The sequence below is a fragment of the Triturus cristatus genome, chromosome 3_1, assembly GCF_964204655.1.
Source record: "Triturus cristatus chromosome 3_1, aTriCri1.1, whole genome shotgun sequence".
Lineage (NCBI taxonomy): Eukaryota > Metazoa > Chordata > Amphibia > Caudata > Salamandridae > Triturus > Triturus cristatus.
This window is the reverse complement of record NC_140583.1, coordinates 993,594,205-993,619,533: the sequence shown is the minus strand read 5'-3', so window position 1 is coordinate 993,619,533 and position 25,329 is coordinate 993,594,205. Positions and strand designations below refer to the sequence as shown.

Here is a 25,329-nt window from a genome sequence, read left to right as displayed (position 1 = left end):
CTGACCCTCCCTTCTATCCTCCATTGTCCTTTGTGCATGCCCCTCAACCCTCCTTCTTGCCCATCATAGCCATTGTGCTGCCACTAACCCTCCCACTTGCCATGCATGGTCTTCTGTGCTGCCATGGCCCCTCCCACCTTCCCTGTGTGGTCAGTTAGCTGCCCCTGACCCCCTCCCACCTTCCCTCCATGGTCTGTGTGTATGCCATCACAGTCTCACTGTTGCTCTTCATGGTGTGTCTTGCTTCTAGTGCCCATCCTGCCTGACCTCCATGGCTATCTTGCTGCTCCTGCCCTGCCCCCTTGCCCCCAGCCCTACTCCCTCCCTCCTGGCTTGTCTGTTCCATTGTAATGCCCCTGATCCGTCCCTCCTGCCCTTTATGGTCTGTTATGCTGCAGCTTTCTCTCCTGTCTGTCCATTATGGTCAGCTAGCTGCCATTGCCTCTTGCCCCTCTGTTCTCTGTTGTCCATGTGCATGGTCCTGTCCCCTCCCTCTTGCTTTCTATGGATTGTTGTGCTGCACTCCCGTCCTGCATGCCCTGTGTGGTGTATTGTGCTGCTGCAAACCGTGATGCCTGCCCTGCAGGGTCAGTTTGGTGCACCTCTCCATGTCCCTCCTGTCCTCTGTTATCCAAGTCCATGTCCCTATCCCATTTCCTTCCATGATCCAATGTACCATACTTGCGAACATTTTGAACTTGGTAAGAGGGAGATTTTGAAAAAAAACTGGGGTATTGATTTTCCCCTTTGAGTTACATTGAAAAAGAGGATATTGTAGACAGGAGACAGATCAAATAAAGCCCATTTGAGCTTAAAAACATTGGACGTTTCCTGGCTGAATCGGGTCTGTTGGCATGTATGGTTGTACTACCATTGCCTCTTCCTTCTGCCCACAATGGTCTATTACATTGTCACAGCCTTGAAGGAGGGTAGATTTTGTATCACAGGGGGCCCCTGGCCCGTTCTGTCCACACCTGAAGTATGAGACCCTTGTCCTTGCCCTGCCAGCTGCAGTTGTAGGCCGTATTAAATTGACCAGCGGGTCCTGTATTGCTATATAATTATCCTGAGACATCCTTACCACTCAGCCAGCATAAAACCCCTGTGTAGGCCCTTCTGTTCAATATGTAGGCCTCTTTGTTAAATTGACCATAGCTCTGCAATTTTAGTGTATAGCAGTCTGAAGGCAGGTCTGCGAGGCCTTCTGATCCAAACTAGTAGCCCCCACCCTACCCGAGTGCTCCGTGCTCGGTATCAAAGTTCAACATCCCCCTGAAGCTGTCGACATACAGTAGGCTGCATCCTGGACTGGTACTTGCTTCCTGGGCAGGTTTCCCGCTTTTAAGGAAGTGGCAACCGCAGAGCGTCAAGTTAGGAGAACTGAGGAGATTTTATACATGAATATATTGAATTCCCGTACAATACCCATTATTTTCTGCTTGCTCTATGGAACTTACGATAAGCGATTGGCCTGAGAGACTGACCTTTTCACCCAGTCCATTGTCAGCATTAAGTGGGTAAATGACGAAATGTCTGGTAAAATCTGCAGTCGAAGCTTTTGGGTAGCATACGTAGGTAGATGTAGCGTGCAAAGGAGCCCACAAAATGATATAAAAAGGGAGCACCCACAGATATCGACGGACTACCTCGCCGTCTGTATGTAGGTTAACAGGCAGTGAAGGTTTTCCCCAAGAGCTGGGAGCTCTTGTCTTCCTTTGCTTAAAATGTCTTGCTCTGCTTTGCTTGAAGTATCTTATTCTATTTTACCTATATGAAATGTCATGTTATGTTTAACCATTGTTCTCTTTACTTTTGCATTTAAAAGATTTTGTATTGTAATTGCAGGAATGCTTGCTCTAAGAGTAAACGTGAGTGTTCCTAGGTAACATTTTCCTTGGTGTAACTTGTTTCTCATGATGCATTTATAGATGTGTTTTCTCTCTCTCTCTGTCAGTACATTAATTGAGATACAGAGAATATTATGACAGCTGTATGATTATCTGGATTCTGTTTTTTGTACTTTATGTCTCTATTCTGCGGTTTCTTTGAAGTTGCATCTTCTCATTAAACTGCCATTGTATTCTGCCTCCAATTCCATGTCTCATATGTCTGTTTTCTTCATTTTTTGAGCAAGCGTTCCTAGGCACCCCGGATCAAATTAAGGTGCCCCTTTTGTCCCTGACTCACTCTCCTGCTCAGTTCTGTGGTGGCTCCCGGGGATCTGGGGACCGCTCCTAGCTTCCTTGACCCGTAATAGATCTTCCCTCCAACAGCCTCTCTTGCAAGTCCTGTATTGTTGGTTTGTTGCCCCTGCCCCCCTTTCCACTGCCCTCCATAGTCTGTTGTGCTTCCACGGCCCTTCCTGCCTGCTCAGTGTGGTTAAATTGTTGCTTTTGCACCCTCCTACCTGCCTTCAATTTTCAGAGTCCGTGCCCCTGGCCTCTGCCTCTCAACAGTATCCTAATGAACAACTAGATTGCTAACATTCTATATTTATTACAAAAGTGTGGAACGCCTGACATCATCTTGATGTAATCAAAACTGTAATACCTAGAGCATTTCCTTTAGAAATTACATATATGAGAGGGTCTTATTGGCATCAAAATTATGGTTAGTGCTCTAAAAGACTAAAATAAGGACATATTTTCTGAGTTTTCAAATAGCGACAAAGCACTTTTAAATTATTTGTTATCTTTATGTTTTTTTATCCAGTTGACCACTTGATTAAATGTTGCACTTAGGGGAGAGGATGTGGTGTTACTTCCAGAACTGCAGACTTTGCAACTGGGGAACCAGGTTGAAGTTTCTGCTTCAGCTCGACATTCTGTGATTCTGGTCAAATCACTTAGTCTCCCCATGTCTACAACCAAAATGAATTTGTTCTTGTGTGATGTAACCAATGCTCATGTAAAGCACTCCAATACCTGACAAGTCTGCACTATATAACACTGCAAAAACACAAAATAATAAGTGTTTTGCACACTTCTGTCATTGGGCTATATTTGGGCTACATCTGGTTGATTTTGGGCTACATTTGGGCTCTTTTGTCTCCGGTGGCCATCTTGGGAGATTTATTTGTTATGAAGTTTCCTAATTTCCTCATGTACTGCAGTCTCCTCAGTAGGAAATGCTTTCAGTTTTTTACTTTGATTCCATCATGAAGGTATTCAGATATGTCACACATTTGCCATAAATTCTGAATGTTAGCACTCTAGTTGCTCATTAGATCACTGTAGTAAAACTACTCCACCATGGAAGTCTGCTCCTGGTATTAAAAGTGCATGTTTCAGTCTGCATGTCAGAAATTTTTAATGAAATAGAAGAGGATTTGAGAAGTCACTCAAAATGTGCCCTCATTTTCTTTCTTCAGTATTAATCATAATTTCTATGGCAAAATGAACCTCCTCATTGTGTTCCTTTTTAAATTAAATGTTTTAAGTGTTACCAGTTTATTCCAATCAAGATGGCTTCAGGTGTGCCATACTTTTGTCATAATGAAGACAGTAAGCGCTCTAGTTGTTGTTAAGAACATTCTGGGACATTCTGTCATTGGGCTATACTTGGGCTACATCTGGGTGATATTTGGGCTACATTTGGGCTCTTTTGTCTCTGGTGGCCATCTTGGGAGACTTATTTGTTATGAAGTTTCCTAATTTCCTCATTTACTGCAGTCTCCTCAGTAGGAAATACTTTCAGTTTTTTACTTTGATTCCATCAAGAAGGCATTCAGATGTGTCACACATTTGCCATAAATTCAGAATGTTAGCACTCTTTTTGCTCATTAGATCACTGTAGTAAAGCTACTGCTCACCAGGGAAAACTGCTGCTGGTATTGAAAGGGCATGTTTCAGTCTGCATGTCAGAATTTTTTAATGAAATAGAAGAGGATTTGAGAAGTCACTCAAAATGTGCCCTAATTTTTCTTTCTGCAGCACTAATCATACTTTTTATGGAAAAATGAACCCCCTCATTTTGTTCCTTTTTAAATTAAATGTTTTAAGAGTTACCACTTTAATCCAAGCAAGATGGCTTCAGGTGTGCCATACGTTTATCATAAGTAGGACTGTTAGCGCTCTAGTAGTTCTTTGGAACACTCTGGGAAGCTGCAGTAGAACACAAAGGAATCAACTGACAGTCTCTGCCCTTGTTGGATGTACATGTTTTACTGAGAATATCAGACTTCATTCTCACATGACTGAGAAAGATAATGTGAATTTACAGAAAATAAGCTCTCAGTTTAGCCTATAGATCACCTTCCAAACCTCTGTGGTAAAAGCATGAGAAAATATTTTTCTCTCAATCATGATATCCCAGCAGAAGGCTTTTTCACATGGTGAAATCACCTTAGAACATACCACAATTCCTAAAATGAGTATGGTACCATCAACAAATGATTTATAATGTAACTAAAGTCTTAAAACCTTCTATTAACTGCAATGCTTTTTAATGAGGTGCTATCATGTATATTTGTCCCAAGATGGCTGCCAACACTTCTTGGATGAAGTGCTGACAGCCAATCAGATCTGAGGATGAGATGTGTGGTTAGGCTCCGCCCACATATATATATGCTTTTAAATGCTATTTACTCAGGAAATACTGAACAGATTTACACCAGACCTGCAAAAGGCACTTCCTTGACCTTATGGCTACCTCTCTGCCAAATTTCTAGTAATTCTGTTCAGCCGTTCGGGCTGTAGCTCGTTCTAAAGGTCCTATGGAAAAATGCATGGGAAAAACGCGTTTTGGGACCCCCCTTTTATTTCAGCCCCCGCTTGACGAATCCCCCCGAGACTTTCAGGGTAGGAGCGGAGCGTAGCGCCCCACCTATTTTGAGAAATTCGCGAGGATTCATCGACCGGCGCCAAAGTTATTCAAAATAGAATGTTGCGGATTTCCTATGGAAAAGGGGTCCTAACTATAACTACCTACTGGCGACCGCCAGTAGGTAATAAAATAAAGTGTATTTATCTTAAGCAAACCCTCAGCACTCTTTATGAGATTAGAGGTAATTACAACACAGTCTTATTAATGCATACAGTAAGTCACACAGGTAAGTAATACAGTTAGGCCCTAGGGGCCACGCAAACCATATACTAAGTAAGTGGTATAAGAACCACTGTCACGGAAATAGAATAGGCCTAGGCCTAGGGAATCGCTGGGGCTACACTACACTAGCGTTAGTTAGGAAGTGGGAGGCCCACGGGATTCGTGTGCAGAGTGGAAACACTCACGCGTAATGCGTAAAAGTCAATAGCAATAGTACAGTTTAGAAAACGGTAGATTTAGGACACTTCCGGAGTAGCTAGGAAGTTGAGACTTGAAAACTAGACACTAGGATAGTCACTATCCTGATGAGCACCGGAGTACCCAAGTTACCTAGCCCACAGGCTGCGGGTGCATAGGGGTGAAGATGCGTCGTTTTCGTCGTCGACTCCTATGGATGCCTGAAGAAAGATGCTGACAGGCAGTCAGTGAAGAGTGTCCGGTGGATCCCAAGGCTGGGATCAAGAAGAGGAGAAACCTGCAAGCAGAAGGGACAGCGTCAAGGTCACTAGCCAGTGACCACGTGGAACCAGGAAGGAACCAGGCGATGTCGTGAAGAGTTGCAGGTGAAGGTGAAGCTTGTCGCTGCAGCCAGGAGGACCAGGAAGCGTCGAGGGCGACCAGGACCAGGAGGCGAGCTGTCCCACGAAGGCTCTTGCTGTCGGCGGCGTCGAAGTTGGACTAGGACTCACCAAGCCTTGGCAAGCGGAACCCACGAAGAACGAAGGACTTGCTTCTGGTGCAGACCAGGAAGGTCTGGGGTGCTTCTTCTTTGCAGAGAAGCGGGAGCCAGTCTGGAGGAGCCAAACCAGCGCAGAAGATTTCAGGATGCGTCGTCACAGAGGCCACTAGCCAGCGGGCAAGCAACCGGACAGACGCGGCAAGCAGGAAAATGCTGAAGGGCCCCACGCAGGACTCGTGGAGTGTGGGGGGCTGGTCTTCGGTGCAGATGGTGCTTGGGGTTGGGGCTTCTCAATCCCCGGTGCACAACTTCGAGGGTACCTCAGAAGCTGCGCTGTAAGTTACTAGCCACTTTTCCCAGGTAGCCGGTCCCACGTCGCTCGTCGCCTCCACGGATCTCAGCTCTGCTGCAGATGTGGATGAGGGTCGGAGAAGTCTGGAAGTCAAGGCTCTGGTCGGGCTCTGCAGTCTGTTCCTCGTAGAACGGTCGCAAAGCAAAGGGTAGTCTCTTGATGGTGCCTGTTTGCACAGGGTATACAACACAATAGGGCGACCCAATAAACCCCAAGGATTTGGGTATAATATAATTTCAGACACAATATAAACCTTGAGGATTTATTTCATTAACATTTCTTAGTCATATAGTCACCTTAGTGAGCTTAATTTCATAAAGAACCTAGAGGTAAACGATAGTTATCACAGTTCATTATTTATTCAATTTTTTAGGAATTCTTTTTTTATATTTCAATGTAACAAAAAATTCGTATATACAAAAAGGAAAGAATCAATTTTCATTTGTACACTGGCAACAAAAAACGACTGTCAATTAGATACACATAGAAAACAGTAGTAATTGACACTTTTTATGATGATGAACCATCCACAGTTTGGTCATATATCAAGAAAACTCTTGTTTCAATATTTTTAGTATCAAAGCACATCAGATGGGTACTTGTTTCCACCAAATAAGTGTCACAGCGTCGACGTTTAGGTCTCCTATTAGAACATATTAATCAACGAGACCATCTTCAGGACCAAAGTTGCGCCATGTATCTATTGTAAACAAATGTATTACATTACTAAACTCATTAATACAAATATACATATATACATCTAAGTTCTACACATTGGTATTGCCTATACAATGAAGGAAAAACAGGTGTATCCAAGGGTAAAAACCGATCAGGTGACCAAGATCCCAAACACCATAGAGTATATGACCACCATTAAAAAAATTCTCCAAGCCACAACTCTATTAGTCAAGCCAGTACGTGAAATGCAACAACTAATTAATAATTCTCACGCAGCGTGACCCTCACCACTTTGTGAATCTATTTGTCATGTTAGAGTGGTGGAAATGTGCCACTTACTATATAAAGACCATAGGCTAATCAAGGTCTATTGAATCACTTCTTCCACAGTCTTCAAAAGAAGAGCTTGATTTCTAAAAAATTGTACACAAAACGCCGTAAATCAAACAACTATCAAAGACATGTTAAAAACTATAGACTGTAAGTGCAATGTTTCAAATAAACAAAACGGACAAGCCTCTCAGCCACTACTTACAAGAAACGCCCCTTATCGTCGGCGGTGTATAAATCGTTATTCTGTAAACAAACAGAAACCCGCCTAATCAGTTAACGCCAATACCATGTCTACAGTATCTTTCCCAATTAATTCGGCGGTCCAACATAATTATATAACTTACTCTTTAGACAGAAGTTTACAGCTTTTCTCCTTCCGTTGCACGTCTCGCCTCAGAGTCCGAGCAGGAGTGCTGGGGCGATGTGAACCTTAATAATGACGTAAATGACGTGATCTCAAACGTCATTGGTACGCGGTAGACAGGTCGGCCATCTTTGAGTGTGGTCTACACAACGGACCAACCTAATATCCAGATCGCTTCAAGATACGTTACATCAATGACATCCAATTCAAAACAAAATCAGCACCAAATAAATAAGTGAATGAGCAACCTAATTACAGGCATCCATCCATCTTGCGAAAAACCATTATATTTAGTTGTACCACACCTGTTGTCAGGTCGCTTAAGCAGAACCATGTCCCAATCGTCTTACACCAAGTAAAAAACTGACGGCCATTTTAAGGTGGGCATATTAGCACTGTAAGTAAGCAGATAAAATTCCAACTAAATAGCACCATATTCATATCCTTCTATAGATAGAGTAGTAGGAGAGCAGATCAAAAGGCCACAAGTCTAACTACACAGCCTGGCTAGTACTCTCCATGTAAGCTAGAAAGCCACTTAAAACAAAAATGTAAGTGACTACATCAGCAGTGTGAATCAAACGCTATCAATATGGAACTACAACATCAGAGACAACCAGATGGTGATCATATAGTCTAGAGCGTCGCTAAAGTTTGCCATTCAATAAAGGAATTTAATCCCCTCTCCACCGTCTTGACTAGCCAAATCCACCTGTTTTCCTTCAAGGTCAATAGACGTTCAACATTCTGTCGCCTTTTTGTGTTCTTAATAGTCTCAAGTACAAACCATTTCATTTCAGTAGGGTTGTGATCTTTTTCTACGTAATGCTCTACCATAGGTGCAGTAATGATTCTACACCTAATACGCGATTGGTGTTGTATTATACGCTTTTTGACTTCTTGTGTTGTTTTTCCTATATAGTATAGGCCACAAGGGCATTCTATACAATATATGACATTTCTTGTCAAACAATTTGTGTGTTGGCGTATTGTCCATTTAATTCCATTCAAGACACAGGATTTGACTACTGATGTCGTTGGGCAGGCTATGCAATGTCCACATGGGTAATGCCCAGTTATGGGTGCTAGCCCCCACAGGTTCGTTATTGTAGTCGGAGCAGGTTCTTTATATGCTTTTACGAGTGAGTCCCTTAGATTCTTTGTTTTTTTTAATGCAAACCGCGGTCTCGAGAGCTGTGGTTCAGCTTTTTGTACCAAATGCCAGTTTTTTGACAAAATCTTTTTGATGGAATTAGACTCAGTGCCAAATGTCATGACACAGGTAATGATTTCAGTTGTGGGAGCACGCTGGTCCTTACTCTGTAGGAGTGCCTCCCGATCATAATACCATGCCCTCTTAAGTGAGCGTTTCACAAGCCTGTATGGGTAGCCTCTCATTCCCAATTTTGTCTGTAAGATTTTGGCCTCCCTGAAATAATCCTCCCGTCTGGTACAATTCCGTTTAATACGCAGGAACTGGCCAAACGGGAGGTTATCCCGTAGGTTCCGTGGGTGGTGACTAGTGTATTCGAGCAATGTGTTTCTTGCTGTCGGTTTTGTGAATAGACTAGTGGCTAATACTCCGTCGTCATTCCAAATTTTTAGATCAAGAAAATTAATAGACTGGTCATCAGAGTCTAAAGTAAATTTGAGATGGTCACTTTGTTCATTAAGCCATACATGGAACTCATGTAGTCTCGAAGTGGGCCCCTCCCAGATCATCAATACATCATCGATGTATCGAAGGTATTTTTTAATTTCATTTTTGAAGGGGTTGTTGTTGTAGATGATCTCTTCTTCAAAGGCAGCAACATACAAGTTCGCTATATCTGGAGCAAAAATTGCTCCCATGGCGACTCCCTTTACTTGGCCATAGAAGTCGCCATTGAACAGGAAATAATTTTGTTCCAAGGCGATCTTTGCACATTCGACAATGAAGTCAGATGGTACCTGATGGGGACGTGGCCTTCTTTCTAATGTCATATGAATTACTTCTAGAGCCTCTCCTTGTGGGATACTTGTATACAAGCTTTCTATGTCGTGACTAGAATGTTATACTGCTTGTTAAAAGGTTGACCTTCTATTGCTGTGATTACATGTGTGCTGTCTCTCGTGTAGGATTGTGTCAACATTACAAAGGGTTTTATAAAGAAGTCGACATATTCAGCTAATGGTTGTAAGATGGATTGGCAACCGGCCACAATTGGTCTTCCGGGGGGTTTTTTGTCGTCCTTATGTATTTTAGGTAGCGTGTAGAACGCAGGTATGGAGAAGTCATTTTTGTTCAGATAAGCAAATTCCTTTTGGCTCAACCATAGGTTGTCCAATCCATTCCTCGTTAGGTTTAGAATTTTTGATCTGATCTTTTCTGTGGGGTCTCTCATTAGTTTGATGTAATGGGTAGTGTTATTCAGTTGTCTTAGTGCCTCTAAATCATAGTCAGATTTATCTTGTATAATGATACTTCCACCCTTGTCAGCAGGTTTGATAATAATATAATCTCTACTGGCAAGCGTTTTTAGGGTATGGTGTTCATCCTTGGTGAAGTTGTATTTTACATACTGTTTATTTTTAAACATTTGTTCTATTTCCATGAGTACCACACTCTCAAAGGTCACTAATTCCTTCGGGATCAGATTAGTGGCGGGATAGAAAGTAGAAGAGCATCGCAAGCCTGTGACATTATTTTGTGTGACACTGGGAGTCCTGTTAAACATGTATTTAAGACGAATCATCCTAAAAAACTTATATAGTTCAATCTGTGTTGTGAAGATGTCATTTCTGTTAGTCGGTACATAGGAGAGGCCATGACTAAGTAACTCAATTTCTTTTGCACAGGGTAGCCACTCCTTGGCTACAAGGGAGATTCTTCAGTCTTCTTCTTTCGTCGAATGTCGAAGGTCCAGAGTTTCTGTTCAGTTTTGCAGGTTCAGGATAATCTAAAGTCTTGAGGCCCAACTCCCACTCTTATACTAATCTGGGGGGCTGGGATACCTGCTAGGTCACGCCTTATGGGTGGGACCTGGTGGTTACACCCACTTCCCTTTGTCCAGTTTCGCGCCAGAGCTGGGGCTGGAGTGCCCCAGCGCCGGTTTGAACTGGACTATGCAAGGAACACCTTGTGTGCCCCAGGCATGTCTCATTCCTTTCAGCCCACCCTGCCCCAATACACTAAAGGCTGTCTGGGGAGGTGCTAGCACCTCCCCAAGCAGGAAACCTATTGTCCAGGCCTCCCTGGCTGGGATCACTCCCAGCTGCAGGAGGTCAGACTTGTGTCGTGGCAGCAGCATCCATTTTGTGATGCTGAGGCTTTGGTCAGAGGCTAACAGTTGAAGTATGATTTTAACATGTCTTTCCCTCTAGAAGGGGGGAATAATATTCTCATGTCCAGAAATGGCATGGGGGTATTATTCCACAGTGTTAGACACCTTACACGACATGTTTCGATAAAGCCAAACCATAGTTACCATAACCGTCTAAGATTATAAGGCACTTTAAGAGTATATGGTAGGCTATATCATAGAACAGCTATAAGGACAAGGTTCCGAAAGCTGCAGACAGGCTCAGCTCATGCTAGAGCACCATCTCACATGTTACCAAGCACTCTGCCTCCAGGATTGTTAAGGCCTGCCATAGGAGTGACTGATAGGTACACATGTGTCTATATGTAAGTTAGGTATAGGAATACTACACCTAAGCAAGGGGTGATTACACGACCTTGCCCCAGCTGAGTGATCAGCCAGTTGTGTCAAAATGGAAGGCCAGGCCAGGGGTGGCATAATACATGCTGCAGCCCCTGGTAGGCCTAGGGTACACCTATGCCCTGTACAGGGGCCAATAAGGTGATCCTATCCAAATGGGTTATGCACCTAAAGTACATAGTATTAATTTAGAGAGAGAACAGCAGGGCTGTGGGTCTGATTAGCAGGCCCACAGCCACATCTAAGTCGAAAACCAGTAAAGCAAAAAGCAAAAAGTGGGGGTGAACATAGAAAGCAGACCCTACTCTCCTACACTTACCTACCCAGTGCCCCTGCATTTCAAGATCCTAGTATGAACTAGGGTCTGGTTAGATTCTTTTTCAATCTATCCTTGAAAAGCAAACTACCAGAGACTCATACGAATGATATGATCAAGCAGCTTCCATAGTTGCTCAACTGGCAGGGCATATATTTCATTGTTTGCAGTTTAAGTGCACTGACATCGTATATTTTCTTATTATTTAAAAAACAAAGCCAAAGCAACGTTTTGATTCATCTACAATTTTGAATCAGTTTTGACTGATTGCTTTTTAAAATGTTTACATTTTTTCAAGACTGACTATATTTCTTCTTTTAGGCATGTTTTCTGTTTCAGTTTGCATTTAATTAGAAAACATATTGATTTAGAAAGTATTGAGTATTGTCTACATTTTATACATTCACAGAGAATGCCCATGGTGGGGAGCTTGTATTACAGATTTTCTGACAAATTGCGAAAGTTGGAACCTGCTTTGTAATTATTTTACAATTGCACTGGTATGTTACTTTAGCAGCTTCTACCTTTTGCACCATTAGGTCTTGCTTAGGCAGCACATGTGCGGTCTTTTGATACATGCTGTATCTATGGTATGGGCATTCAGCACGGCCATCGCTTTTGATTGGTTCCTTCATGTGCTTTTCAAAGATCCTTTGTTTTTATTGGTGAATAGCTTGCATTAGTCCCTCCTTTTAGCCACGCCCTGGAGACTGCCACTGTTACATGATTATTTCCAGATCAGCCATATACTTACTGTCGCAAACTACTTTTTCTTTTGCCTGGGCTTCTTTTGTTAATTTCCGGCTCATGTTCCATGCTTTTGCTGGTAGCTCCAAGCACTGCCTGTGTCCTGTTTTTCATTCACCCATTGTCCGTGTTACCTCTAGCCCCTCTCTCCCCTCCTCATGATGTTGAAGTTGTAAATTCCCCACTCCCCTCCTGTTGTCCATGTTGACCACCTTCTGACTCCTGGACAAGAACAAATCCTTCAAACAGCCTGTAACAGCCTTCCCTGAGCACAACCGTGTCTCGGGCAAACTGAACAATAGAGGCGACATCGCGGCACGCACTTTCTGCCTCCACAGCAGAATTAAGTTAATTGCCCAGAATCAATCACAGGACATTGAGCCGATGCCAAGACTTGCACCTGGTTCCCCAGGTCCAAAGTCGGCAGCTCTAGCAATTTTGCCACATTATTTCCTAAAGCATTAACTGCTTTGTTGTATTTTTTTGTCAGTCACCAATGGTAGCAGGGAAATTCAGAGATAAACGGAGCCTGGAGCTCTCAGAGGCCACTCTGCACCTCACGCTCTGTTGCTCCATCTCGGACTCTGTGGATGTGTACATTGGAGGAGGGGGCAGGGTAAAGCCTGGGTCTCTATAGGCTTGTTACCAATGGCATACCGCCATGGTGCCTTAACTAATGTGGTGCCCACTGTTGCTGCAGTGTCGATGTTATTTGTGTTTGTATCCCTTCTGAGGCAACGAGTGGGACCATCGGCATTATACGCGCAGGTGAACCTGCCGCCGCTGTTGTATTTCAGTACGTTTCATCTCCCGGGAACTGCTTATTGGATCATGTATGACAGAGCCAGTTTGTGCTCCTAGTGGGCACGATCATGAGGGGAAGGTAAGACTTGCGCCCTGTTCCGGGCTTGGCTGGCTTACTTTCAGAAGGCACATGTCTTCAGGCTCCACCACCTGGGATTAATTCCAGGATCCTGGCTGCAGACAGTGGTCCAGTTGGCGGTGGGTTGCAGATTGCAAGACAGCAGGGGCGGGGGGTAGGCAAAAGGACTGCCTGCTAAGACCCCCCGGTTATCCAGTATTAGGGGTGTCTTTCATAGATTCACATGCCTGAATCATTCCCCGTCGTCGAGACGGGAGCCTCCGGTACATAAAAAAGTAATGTCCTATAGACATACATAGAGAAAAATAGGCCTAAGGGCCTCCCCTTAGCAGCCTATCCTAGTCCTTATGTAAAAAGGACCAAACTCTTAGAGTCAGCCAATCAGGTATCACCTTCCTCTAGAACCTTCCTGGCAGGAGCCTCAGTCCCTCAGATTTTCTACCGCACGTTGTGCTAGGGAGTCTCCAACCTGAGTTCTCCTCAGGATTTCTTCAAGCCAGATTGTTCACTTTTTTGGTGACTTTCTTCTTCAAGGATTTCAACGCTGACTACCTCAGGCCTCTTTTTGCTGCAGTGAGTGTTTATTTCATCTACAACTCCTGGCATGTCTGACTCCCAGAAGAAGGCCCTTTTCAGGGCTTGCTCTTCATGTGGGAAGAAGAGGCTTCATGTGGACGACAAGCATCACTTATGCTTGTATTGCCTTTTTCCGGACCACGTCCCTAAGGACTGTAAAATATGTAGGCCTTTCCCTCATAAGACCTTGAGAGACAGGGAGGGTCGCCTGCTTATCTGGCTGGACAGGCTCAAGGACAGAGAGAGTGTGGTGTCCTCAGAGGCGAGCTTTTCCGGAACCTCTGAAGTCTCCCTGAAGAGGCCGAGAGTGACATCTCCTGGCCCCTCAGACGCTCCTCCTATGAAGACACACAAGACGTCTTCAGAGGCAAGATCTTCAAAATCTTCAGTGTCTGACAAGGACTCTCTCACTTTCAAGAAGCCTACTCTGTCGGCCACAAAAATTGCGACACCTTCCTCGGCGCAGAAAAGACCATCAGGACATGTCTCCACACCGACGACGACCGTGTCCACATCGACAGCGTCGTCTGTCTTCTCGTCGACGACGACTACCCCTTCTTCATCGTCAGCAGGTACTCCTATCTCGTCTATTATACTGTTAAAACCGTCGTCTAAGTCATCTTCGACGACGAAGATTGTCCCGTCGACGACGACCTCGCCGATGAGGAGCCCACCGTCGACGGAGGAGTCGATGACGAGGATGTCGTCGACGGAGGAGTCGACGACGAGGATGTCGTCGACGGAGGAGTCGACGACTAAGGCATCGTCGACGAAGGCATCGTCGACGAAGGCATCGTCGACGAAGGCATCGTCGACGAAGGCATCGTCGACGAAGGCATCGTCGACGAAGGCATCGTCGACGAAGGCATCGTCGACGAAGGCATCGTCGACGAAGGCATCGTCGACGAAGGCATCGTCGACGAAGGCATCGACGACGAAGGCATCGACGACGAATGAATAGTCTACGACCGCATCCATCGTCGACGAGGAAAATATCGTCGACGGGGACACCGTTGCTGACAGCCATACCGTCGACGACCCCGTCCATGGGACAGAAGACAGCAGGGGTTTCTGTACAAGGATCTGCTTCTGGCAAACTGGCCAAACCACAGATTACACCGGAAACGACATCTCCAAGCAAGGTACAAACCAGTTTGCCTATGGAGATTCTTCAGAGTGAAGAGTCAGAAGAGGAGCTCTTTGAACAGGCTACTTCCCCTTCTGAACTCTATGTCAAATGTCAAAGCACGGACGAGGAGCAGGAAGATGTGAGCGCGCAGGAGCGCCCCGTCCAGGAACAGGTTCGCACGGAGGTCACTCCGATGGTTTGCCTTCCTCTGTCAATAGTTCAGGACCTCAAATTCCTTATCCGGGACTACAAGCAACGTTTCCCGGAATCGCCGGCGCTGGACGCAGGGGTCCCAGTGCCAACTGCAAACCCACCAACGACAGCCCCAAGGCAATCACGGCCGGTTACACAGGTCTGCCACGAGAAACCGCCTCCTCAGGTGATAGTCATCGGATGAGGAGGCTGAGGAGATGGAAGAAGGAGAGGTCCAGGGAGACCAGTCGGACCAGGATGAGGAGGAGGAGTATGTGGCATCCTCACCACCTTCCCCACAACCGCGCCAAGCTGATTCACCGCCAGTGGATATTGGTGGTTTTCATAAGGTAATTGAACGGGACGCGACACGGTTCCATATGGTCATGGAGTCAACGGAGACTGAGTGCTTCCTGCATGACTTTAAGGAGCAGACAAAGAAGACGACGAAATCGATCCCGATCATCGACTTTCTCTGGGACCAGGGAAAGAAGCTAATGCTGACGCCGGCTTCCGTTCCTGCGGTTGTTCCACGCCTGGATAAGAAGTATAAGGCTCCGTCCACGGCACCAGCTTGCCTGACTGGCCACCCGAAACCGGATTCGGTCGTGACCCAAGCGGCCCAGAAAAATTCTCGAAATCCCTCCTCTCCTCTGTCAGCACCACCGGACAAGGAGGGCAGAAAATTGGACACAATTGGCAAAAGGTTTTCGACCACTTCGGCAATGACCATCAAGGTGTCCAATTCCATAGCCCTCTTAGGGCGTTATAACCGCCAACTTTGGGAGGATATAGCCCCATATTTAGCAGAACTTCCGAGCGCAGCTCAGGAAGAGGTAAAGGCACTACTTTCTGAGGGCCAGACCTCTGCAGCCGAGATCGATTGCGCCATAGACGTGGCCATGACAGGCTTTCGTCAACTGGCTGGGGCTGCGGTCCTGCGCCGCCAAGGATGGCTGAAGGCAACATCGTTCAGGCAGGAAGTGCAGACGCAGGAAGTGCAGACGAAGGTGCTGGATATGCCCTTCGACGGACAACATCTATTTGGAGATAAAATTGACGAGGCGCTCCAAGCTATTAAGAAGGACACTGACACAGCTAGAGCGCTTGGAACCTTGCAGGCAAGGAACCAGTCCTTTCGGGGCAACAAATCTAGAGGCCAGTCCTCCTACAGAGGATCCTTCCAGAATAGGTCCTCGTATTCCTTCCAGAATAAGACCCAGCAGAAGCAGCAACAAGGTCGGCAGTCGTCTTATGGAAGATCTACCTTCAGGGGTAAGAACCAGAAGAGGGGCACCGGCGGACGCCAGTGACCAGTTACTCCAGCCAGTCCTGCTACCATCTCCCTCTTCACAAATTGGAGGAAAATTGACCCATTTCCTGGAAAATTGGCGCATCATCACCTCAGATCGTTGGGTGTTCCAACTCCTCAGATTCGGCCATTCCCTAGAATTTACCACCATCCCGCCTGCAACCCCACCACGCAGGTTCCCGCACAAGCACCTACGGCTGCTGCTCCGGGAAATATCGGAAATGTTGAGGAAAGGAGCGATCGAGCGGGTTCCATCGGCTCAGAGGGAGAAAGGATTCTACTCCCGTTTCTTTCTGATACGCAAGAAAGAAAAGAAGTGGAGGCCCATTCTAGATCTCAGGGCACTCAACTCTTTCCTGAAGAGTCAGTCGTTCAGGATGGTGACGCTCCAAGAAATCCTAGGCATTCTAGAGGAAGGAGATTTCATGACATCCTTGGATCTTCAGGATGCCTACTATCACATCCCGATTCTCAGGGGGCACAGGAAGTTTCTACGTTTCGAGGTGGCAGGACAGCACTACCAATTCAAGGTCCTACCGTTTGGCCTCAAATCCGCTCCGCGGATTTTTACCAAGTGCCTTTCTCCTGTGGCAGCTTTCCTACGTCAAATGGGTCACCAAGTTTTCCCCTACCTCGACGACTGGCTGGTCAAGGCGCCCACGGCTGTAGGCGCAACCAAATCCTCCAACGCCTGTACCAATCTTTTCCAACATCTAGGATTGACTCTCAATCTTCAGAAATCACATATGTCCCCAACAAGAAGCATCACCTTCCTCGGGGCGACCTTGAATACGGAATGCGCGAGGGCATTTCCTTCAGACGAAATAAAAAACAAGATCATATCGCTGGCCAAGGCGGTGGCATCAAGGAAATCCCTAAGAGTTCGCACTTTCAAATCACTCCTGGGAATGATGTCTTCTTGTATACTACTCATCCCTCACTGCAGGCTTCGGATGCGTCCATTGCAGGAAGCTCTCACGAACCAGTGGACTCAGAGTACAGGTTCGTTCGAGGACATTGTGAGGATAACACCGCAAATATCCAAGAGCCTCGAGTGGTGGAAGGATTACAGAAACCTGTTGAGGGGACTGCCGTTCCTGCTTCCAGCAGCGCCACTTGTGATCACCACCAATGCATCTCTAGCGGGCTGGGGAGCTGTCCTTCAGGACCTCAGATTAAGTGGCAAATGGTCAGATCAGGAGCAACGCCTCCATATCAATCTGCTGGAGTTGAGGGCTGTGTACTTAGCGCTGCAAGCCTTTTTCCCACGCATCCAGAACTCCCAGGTGCTCGTCAGAACGGACAACACCACCACGATGCACTATCTAAACAAACAGGGAGGAACGCGTTCGCTCACTCTATCGCGCGAGTCGCAAAAGATCTGGAACTGGCTTGTTCTCCATGGGATCACCCTCAGGGCGGACTATGTCCCGGGAAAGGACAACACCATTGCGGACGCCCTAAGCAGGCAGAAATCCCTCTCCCACGAATGGGAGCTCGACGAGAGTGCACTGACACACGTATTCTCAGAATGGGGAGTCCCAGGAATCGATCTGTTCGCCACCAGGGAGAACGCCAAATGCCCAAGCTACGCAAGCTGGCATCCCCAACCAGAGTCACTCGGGAATGCCTTTTCCATAGGCTGGTTCAGCGTATTTGCGTACGCTTTTCCACCGTTCCCGATGATTCCCAGGGTCCTCAGGAAGATGAAGGCGGAGCCCTGTACCCTGATCCTGATTGCCCCGTACTGGCCGAGGCAGCACTGGTTCTCGGACCTTCATCTCCTCTCCATCAGGACACCGATTTGTCTACCACAGCACCCGAACCTGCTGACAATGTCCAATGGGCAGGTGCAATTCCCGAACCTGCAATCGCTCAGGTTATCGGCCTGGCTCCTGAGCACAGAGTTCTGTCATTTGAACATCCCGCAGGAATGCAGGGACGTGCTAGCAAAGGCAAGGGCGGACAGTACCAACAAAACCTACTCTCTCAAATGGAAACGCTTCTGCGTATGGTGCTCGGAGAAGGGCCTGAGACCACTTCATATCACGCCTGAACAGATATTGCCATATCTCCTGCTCTTGGCGCAGTCCGGATTAGCGCATGCATCCATAAAGGTGCATCTGGCGGCAATTTCACGTTTTACCAGGACTTCCAAAGGCCCGTCTCTCTGGTCCAGTAGACTTGTCAAACAGTTCCTTAAGGGTCTATATAGGTCCTTTCCAAGACCTCGACGGGTCCCACCGACATGGCACCTCAACTTGGTCCTTAACCAACTCATGAAGCACCCTTTCGAGCCCATTCATCGAGCTTCCATCAAGTACATCTCATGGAAAACGGCTCTGTTGCTCGCTCTAACATCTGCCAGGAGAGTCAGCGAGTTGCAAGCTCTCTCCATTCAGGAGCCCTTCATGCAGTTCAAACAGGACAGGGTGGTGCTGAGGACAAATCCCAAGTTCATACCGAAAGTGCCTTCAGACTTTCACCTCAACGAGCCGGTGGTCCTGCGTTCCTTCTTCGCAAACCCCACCAGGGCAGCAGAAAGGACGCTCCACTCTCTGGACCTCAAACGGTGTCTTAAGTTTTATATAGACAAGACAAAAACCTTCAGAAAGTCATCGCAGCTGTTCGTGGCCTACAGCAGGCCAAGGTTGGGTATGCCTCTAACAAAGCGGAGCATTTCAAGGTGGATCTCTTCAGCAATAGCATTCTGCCATGAAGGGGCCGGACGGCCTTTGCGAGACAGGGTGGAAGCACACTCCACCAGAGCGATGTCCACATCAGCAGCGCTGTTCGCTGGAGTGCCGATTTTGGACATCTGTAGAGCGGCGACGTGGAAGTCACCGCACACCTTCTCCAGACACTACTGCCTTGATGCTGAACTTACGAAGGATGCGGTAGTGGGCCAGGCGGTGCTTCGCCATCTATTCCAGTGAGGTGAGCCTTCCAACATCCTGGTATGCACATTCTTTACTGATTTGCTGTTTTGATGTATGCCAATGTTTCAAACTGTTATGATAATAGTGTATTATCTCAAATATTTTTATGGCATGTTACATCAGAAATGTACATAATGTATTGCTAACTACTCTGATTCAGGCATGTGAATCTATGAAAGACACCCCTAATACTGGATAAGAAACGCGTTACTTACCTGTAACAGCAGTTATCCAGTATTGGTGTCTTTCATAGATTCACATGCAACCCTCCCGCCTCCCCTGGAAGGACTCACGTCTCTCTCTAACTGTTTTACGCCTACCTAGCTTGGTGCGTACGAATATCTGAGGGACTGAGGCTCCTGCCAGGAAGGTTCTAGAGGGAGGTGATAGCTGATTGGCTGACTCTAAGATTTTGGTCCTTTTTACATAAGGACTAGGATAGGCTGCTAAGGGGAGGACCTTAGGCCTATTTTTCTCTATGTATGTCTATAGGACATTACTTTTTTATGTACCGGAGGCTCCCGTCTCGACGACTGGGAATGATTCAGGCATGTGAATCTATGAAAGACACCAATACTGGATAACTGCTGTTACAGGTAAGTAACGCGTTTCTTCTCTTTCTTCACTCGGTTCCCATTGCATACACGTGTGAAACTAACAGGATTTGCTTGGTCAGCACCTCCCCTCCATGATGTTGCGTTTCGGTTTGATAGGCTGTTTTGTTTCTGTTTGGGTATTATGCTTCTCAGTTATGAAATTATAAAAAATAAAAAGAAATCTGAGAATCTTGTCATACTGCCTGACATTGTGAACCATTCCATGAACAGATTATGAACTGGGTGGAGGGAAAATGTCTGATAATCAAGTTCCCAGACTTTATTTTCAGTGTAAACCATTATGAAAAAATCTTCTCCATTACTGCAAGAAGACAAACTGGCATTTTCTGGTAAGCCTTTCACATCAGCATCCCAAACATGAATTAGTAGCAAAACAATGTTTCTGCTAGTTGCTCCCTACAGTGCAAGCCTAAAGCCTAAAAAGGGCTGAATGGTAGGGTGACCAAGCATCCCTGATTTGCCGAACAATCCAGGGTTTCACCAGCTGTCCTGGCAGATTTAGTCAAATTTGGGTCAGATCTCGGTTTTCAGTGAGGGTTGATGGCAAACTCTGGAGGCACAGTTTTTTATCTCACAGAGCAATACTAGTTAGCAGGTCTTAACCCCTTCCATGCTCATGACGGAACGGTTCCGTCATGAGCATCGGTTGAGCTGTGCTCATGACGGAACCGTTCCGTCATGGCCCCGCCCGTGCTCGAACCCTTCAGCACCGCGGGGGAATCCGCGCCGCGCTGAAGGGGTTAATAGAATGCTGTTTAAATAACATGCTCAATCCTGGGTTGAAAAACTTGAGTTTTAATTTAGTCCCTTAATGTCTCCTCTGAAAGCTGCCATTCTGTGCCCCTCGTCTGATGTTGAATTAGTCCTTATATTTTTTTGTGAAATGTCCTGTTTTTTTGCTTTGAAAATCTGGTCATCCCTACTGAGTGCTGGCTCTCAAAATGACCCATGTGCTCATAACCACCTGGAGCGAGAGATATGTGGTAGGGTATCAACCTTTTTTTTAACGTGGATTTTACCAATCTGTAGAAAAAATGTGTGTACTAATTCAAAAAACTTAGCATGGACATTTAAAGAAAAATTATATTGAACTTTTTGCAAACATCTATCCATTCATTCACAGCACCCATCCATTCATTTATCTACTCTTCTATAGTCCACCGTTTTCCCATTCGTCCACCTATATGGCACTAACCTATCCCCTATACACAGCCTCCATCCACCCATGGCCTTTACCCTTCCACACTACCTGTCCTCGTATCTCTTCAGTATTAACAGTCAGTGTTCAGAGGCAGTGGTTGCTGGATGAGGGCATATATTAACTCTTAAACAACACCTGTAAGTACAAGCTAGGACATCTCACTAATAATCTCTTATCAAGTTCCAAAAGGTCCTATAAGGTCCCAAAAGCAAGACCTATTTGCTATGCCATAACACATAGATGAAAGAAATTGCCATTTAAAATTCCAAAAGCTCTAACTCCAAAAAATGCAAGACCAGTTGCATTTCCAGTGCTTGTTTTTACTCTGTTAGCTTTCGTATGTTCCCATACCAAACTTTCTCCTTCTCTTTATTGATTTCTCACTCCCCTTCTGGGTCCTGGTTCTTTTCAATCCATCTTAAATCCACAGTCTCCCTATCTGCTATGCATCGTTCGTGTGTTGCTGCTTAGTAAGTAAACATTTGGCTTTTCTCTGCAGCATATGCAGCTAAGCAATGTTGTCCATTTTCCCCTAAATGCTCTGCTTAATGTACCTGTATGTGAATTCCGCATATGATGGGGACTTGGTTAGAAGTAAGTAAAAGCTGCCTTTTAATTAGAATGTCTTCTATATGTTCCTCCTTTGTCCCTGTGGAGCACACCTTTAACTTGACTATTCTCGTTAGCTTCAGCTTTGGAAACATAGATGGTGTATAGGGTATTGGGAGTGAAAAACATGACCAGCCATGCAGTCCTGGTCACCAATTGTTTCCTTAGCTGTTGACCTGATGCTTTTAGACTATCATATATGTCTTTCGACAGAAAGTAAATTGAGTTGACATGTTGGGTGCCTTCAAAATACTAACTATAATTATTTCTGGTAAACCTGAGAATTAAGTGGTCAAGTTCAAAAGTTTTAGTTCAAGAAGTTGGATCTCATAGTTTTCATGTGTCTCAAAACTATGTTTATATAAGACATTTCTGATGTTGAGTAATGCTTCCCTTCACAGTATATCGATTCAGCTGACCTGGAACCGGTTACTTTACAAGATGAGCCTGTTCGGTATCACGAGGCTTGGCAGAAGCTATGCAGTGCAGAGTATGCTTTAATATTACTAAGAAAATTCTTATGTCACTGTGTTAATGGTACTTCTGTCGGGTTTGGGAGACATAAATATCTATAACCTATGTATTTGTAAACTATCTGCATCCGCCAGTATCTGTTAGAGTGCTTAACAAGAATGTTCTTGTTGTTTGAGTTTCAGAAAGCCTCTTTGATCAACAATGTACTGAGGCTTTATTTATAGACATTGAACAGGACCTCAGAGTTCTATCCACCTTGGGCATTGCCTTTAATGCTTTATAGGGTAACCTTGGCAGAATTTTCTTCAGTTACAATTGCGAATGTCCTCGCATTGTTTGTCCTTGTGCATCCATAAGAACAAACCACTTAAAATATGTATATTTAAATATATTAGCAATTCCTGAGTTGTTGTGTCTGAGCCTCGTCTGCTACATAGGGTTGTAATCCTTTGTTGCAGGAGTGCACCTTTCGTAGCAAATTTTTAGATAGGCATTTAATTGCCCCCCTTTGAAGCAAGGAAGGGGAATGTAACCTTACCTGTACTCCAGCTTTCCAAAAACTCAATATCACATTAAAGTTATAATGTGGCTGCCTTTTTTCAGTGGTGTCCTCGTCCCAGGAGGATTTGGCGTTCGAGGTACAGAAGGGAAAATTCAAGCAATTTCCTGGGCAAGAAAACAGAAGAAGCCATTTCTGGGTGTGTAATCAATACTAAGTGAGCTGTCACATTTTCCTAAGAACATGCATAATAATCTGATAAAGGAAAGCATAGTCTTCATATTGGGATATTGATTGATCACCATAAAAACTGAAAATACTTTTACAGGACTGCGTAGAACTTGTGTCTAGAAATGTTATCACCATAGAGTTGTCTATTGTAACTTGAAAACAAGCCAATCACAACTGTAAATAAATCAAAACAAATAGAATGATTCTGCAAGATTAACCTTTTTAACTATAAAAACAATAAGACACAGTGGCTTTCAGAAGTTGAAAATGTTACACTGCAGCTTTAGTTAAAGCAAACCACACCACTGCTGTCCTGTCAGAGATTTCACTGGCAGCTAGTCTCTTCCTTCTTTGTTTTTCTTTTCCTTTTTTTTTTTCCAACTTTGCTCTGCACGATCCCAGAGCACTAAGTCCTGCCATTTTTGTCTTACAAGAAACCTTTATGTATATATAAGTTTTACATTTTCACTAGTCATTTTACTTCTTTGCTGATCGTTTTCCTGTGGCTAACTCGAAATTACATTGTTACAGATTTTATCCTTCAAATGTCCTTACTTTGTGTAAGGTGATCTTCGTTTAATGGAAATATACGAAAGGTCACAATGCTTTGTGGGGTTTGTGCACCTGACCATACATTCTAATGGATACTTCTAACTGCAGATTCCTCGCTTTGCGAATACTGAATCCAGAACTTTTCAGCAGTACCTTTGTGTACCAGTAGGTGGTGTCATGCATCTTCTCACTGACATCGTTCTACTCCAGAAGTGACTGGCAAAGCTGCATATAAATCTCACTCATGCGTGTTGTCACTTCCTTCTTTCCGCGGCTTGAGACGCGAACCAGACCTTTACCCTGATCTTTTAGCCAGAATTTTCATCATAAATTAACCCGTGTGCAAGAGAAATGTCATCCCGTAAAACTACCGGGTTTAAGCCCTGCAGGGACTGTGCCAAACAGATGTTTGTGACAGACAGGCACAAAGTCTGTTTGTGGTGCCTGGGGTTGGACCACGATTACAAGGGCTGTGGCGACTGCACCCAGATGAACCCAAAAGCTATACAGGAACACAAAGCCAAACTCTACATTGCCAAGCACAAGAGGCCCCTTATTGTGAGTGGTCAAAGTAAAAAGGGAGGTCCCGCCATCGAAGATGCTCCTGCAGCAGGTCCTCGCCATGGTCAAAGTCTTTCGGTACGCTGAAAAAGAAACTAAAAAAAGCCAAGCAAGAAACTCCCCCCTTCCCACCACTCTCAAACTCCAGAGAGGGCAGTAGGATGTCATCGTACTTCTCAGTCTTGTTCTCGATCTCCATTGGAGCTGATTCGGTCCCTGGTCCCGACGCATGCTGACGTCGGTGGAGAAGTGTGGCTCAATGATTAGAGCGGCAGACCCTGATGCAGAGGTCTAGCCCGGGACCAGGGTTCAATTCCCCGCCTCGGTGGGTCTTGGGCTCAAAAATTCCACGGGCCTGATAATTCTTGCCTCGGTGCCTATTCCAATCATGGAGTCCCACTCTGCAACTCTGGGCAATAGCTTGCTTAATCTCCACAACGGCCCTCACAACGCTGAGGATGCCTGGCCTCCACCTTGGGGGTGCCCAGGAGTGGACGCCTCACAGGGAAAGCCAGGAAGGGTTCCACAGCGGTATTCGTACAAGCGCCTTGAGACCCTTGCGGGTGAGTAGTGCGCTATACAAGTATCAAATTTACATTTTAATTTACATTTACGTCACAGCTCTTTAATCCATGTTGCAGCAATTGGAAACCTTTAGAGATGCCTTGCTGGGGATCTTCTACACTTTACTGGCTCCATCAGGTGTGCCTTCGGGCCCCAAGGAACCGCAGGACGCTCCAGTCGGACTGTACTGGTAGGTCTGCCCTCTGAACCATCTGTGTCCCTTGGGTCCACATCGATCCAGCACCGACTTCGGAGCCTGCTCCAGGCCCGATACCTCCAACTGTGCTCATCCTTTTCACATTGACACTAACGCTAGAAGAGGATGTATATAGCCTATAACACTTCTTTCACTGTTGTGCTACGAAAGACAGCTTTAATATTAGACTTCCAACTTCCAACCGTAGAAGTTTAAACAAATGTATTAACTGAAATCTTGCAGCCTGGCCTTTTCCCCTTCAAAGAGGCACTAACTAACACCCTTTTGGGCACTTAGGCCAGGCCCTGTTCAGGAATGCACGTCAATAGGCATGTTGCCCATTGCTGTTGCCCTGCACCTGTCAAATCTGCCTTCCTAGCACAGTATCCCACTCCGGAGAGCCTGGTGGTCAACCCAAACGCTTTTCCTACCACTCCTCCTGATCGTGAGTCCAAACAAATCAAGGATAATCTTCTGTAGGATCAATCAATGCCAGCTGCCTATTTGGCTGTTATTCTGATGCCCTTTGGGATACAGTAGCTCAGGTTTCACTGGCTATACCAGATTACCTTCAGGCG

At 45.5% G+C, this 25,329-nt stretch overlaps 1 protein-coding gene across 3 annotated transcripts in view; it reads left to right on the top strand.

The window, feature by feature from the left end:
• Positions 1–25,329, top strand: part of CTPS1 (CTP synthase 1) — a 225,585-nt gene that overhangs the window by 51,124 nt on the left and 149,132 nt on the right. For all 3 annotated transcript variants that reach the window (XM_085645669.1, XM_085645671.1, XM_085645670.1), the window contains exons 10-11: positions 22,076–22,164; positions 22,752–22,846. In XM_085645669.1, coding sequence (XP_085501795.1) covers positions 22,076–22,164; positions 22,752–22,846 — 184 coding nt within the window. The remainder of the gene's footprint in view (positions 1–22,075; positions 22,165–22,751; positions 22,847–25,329) is intronic.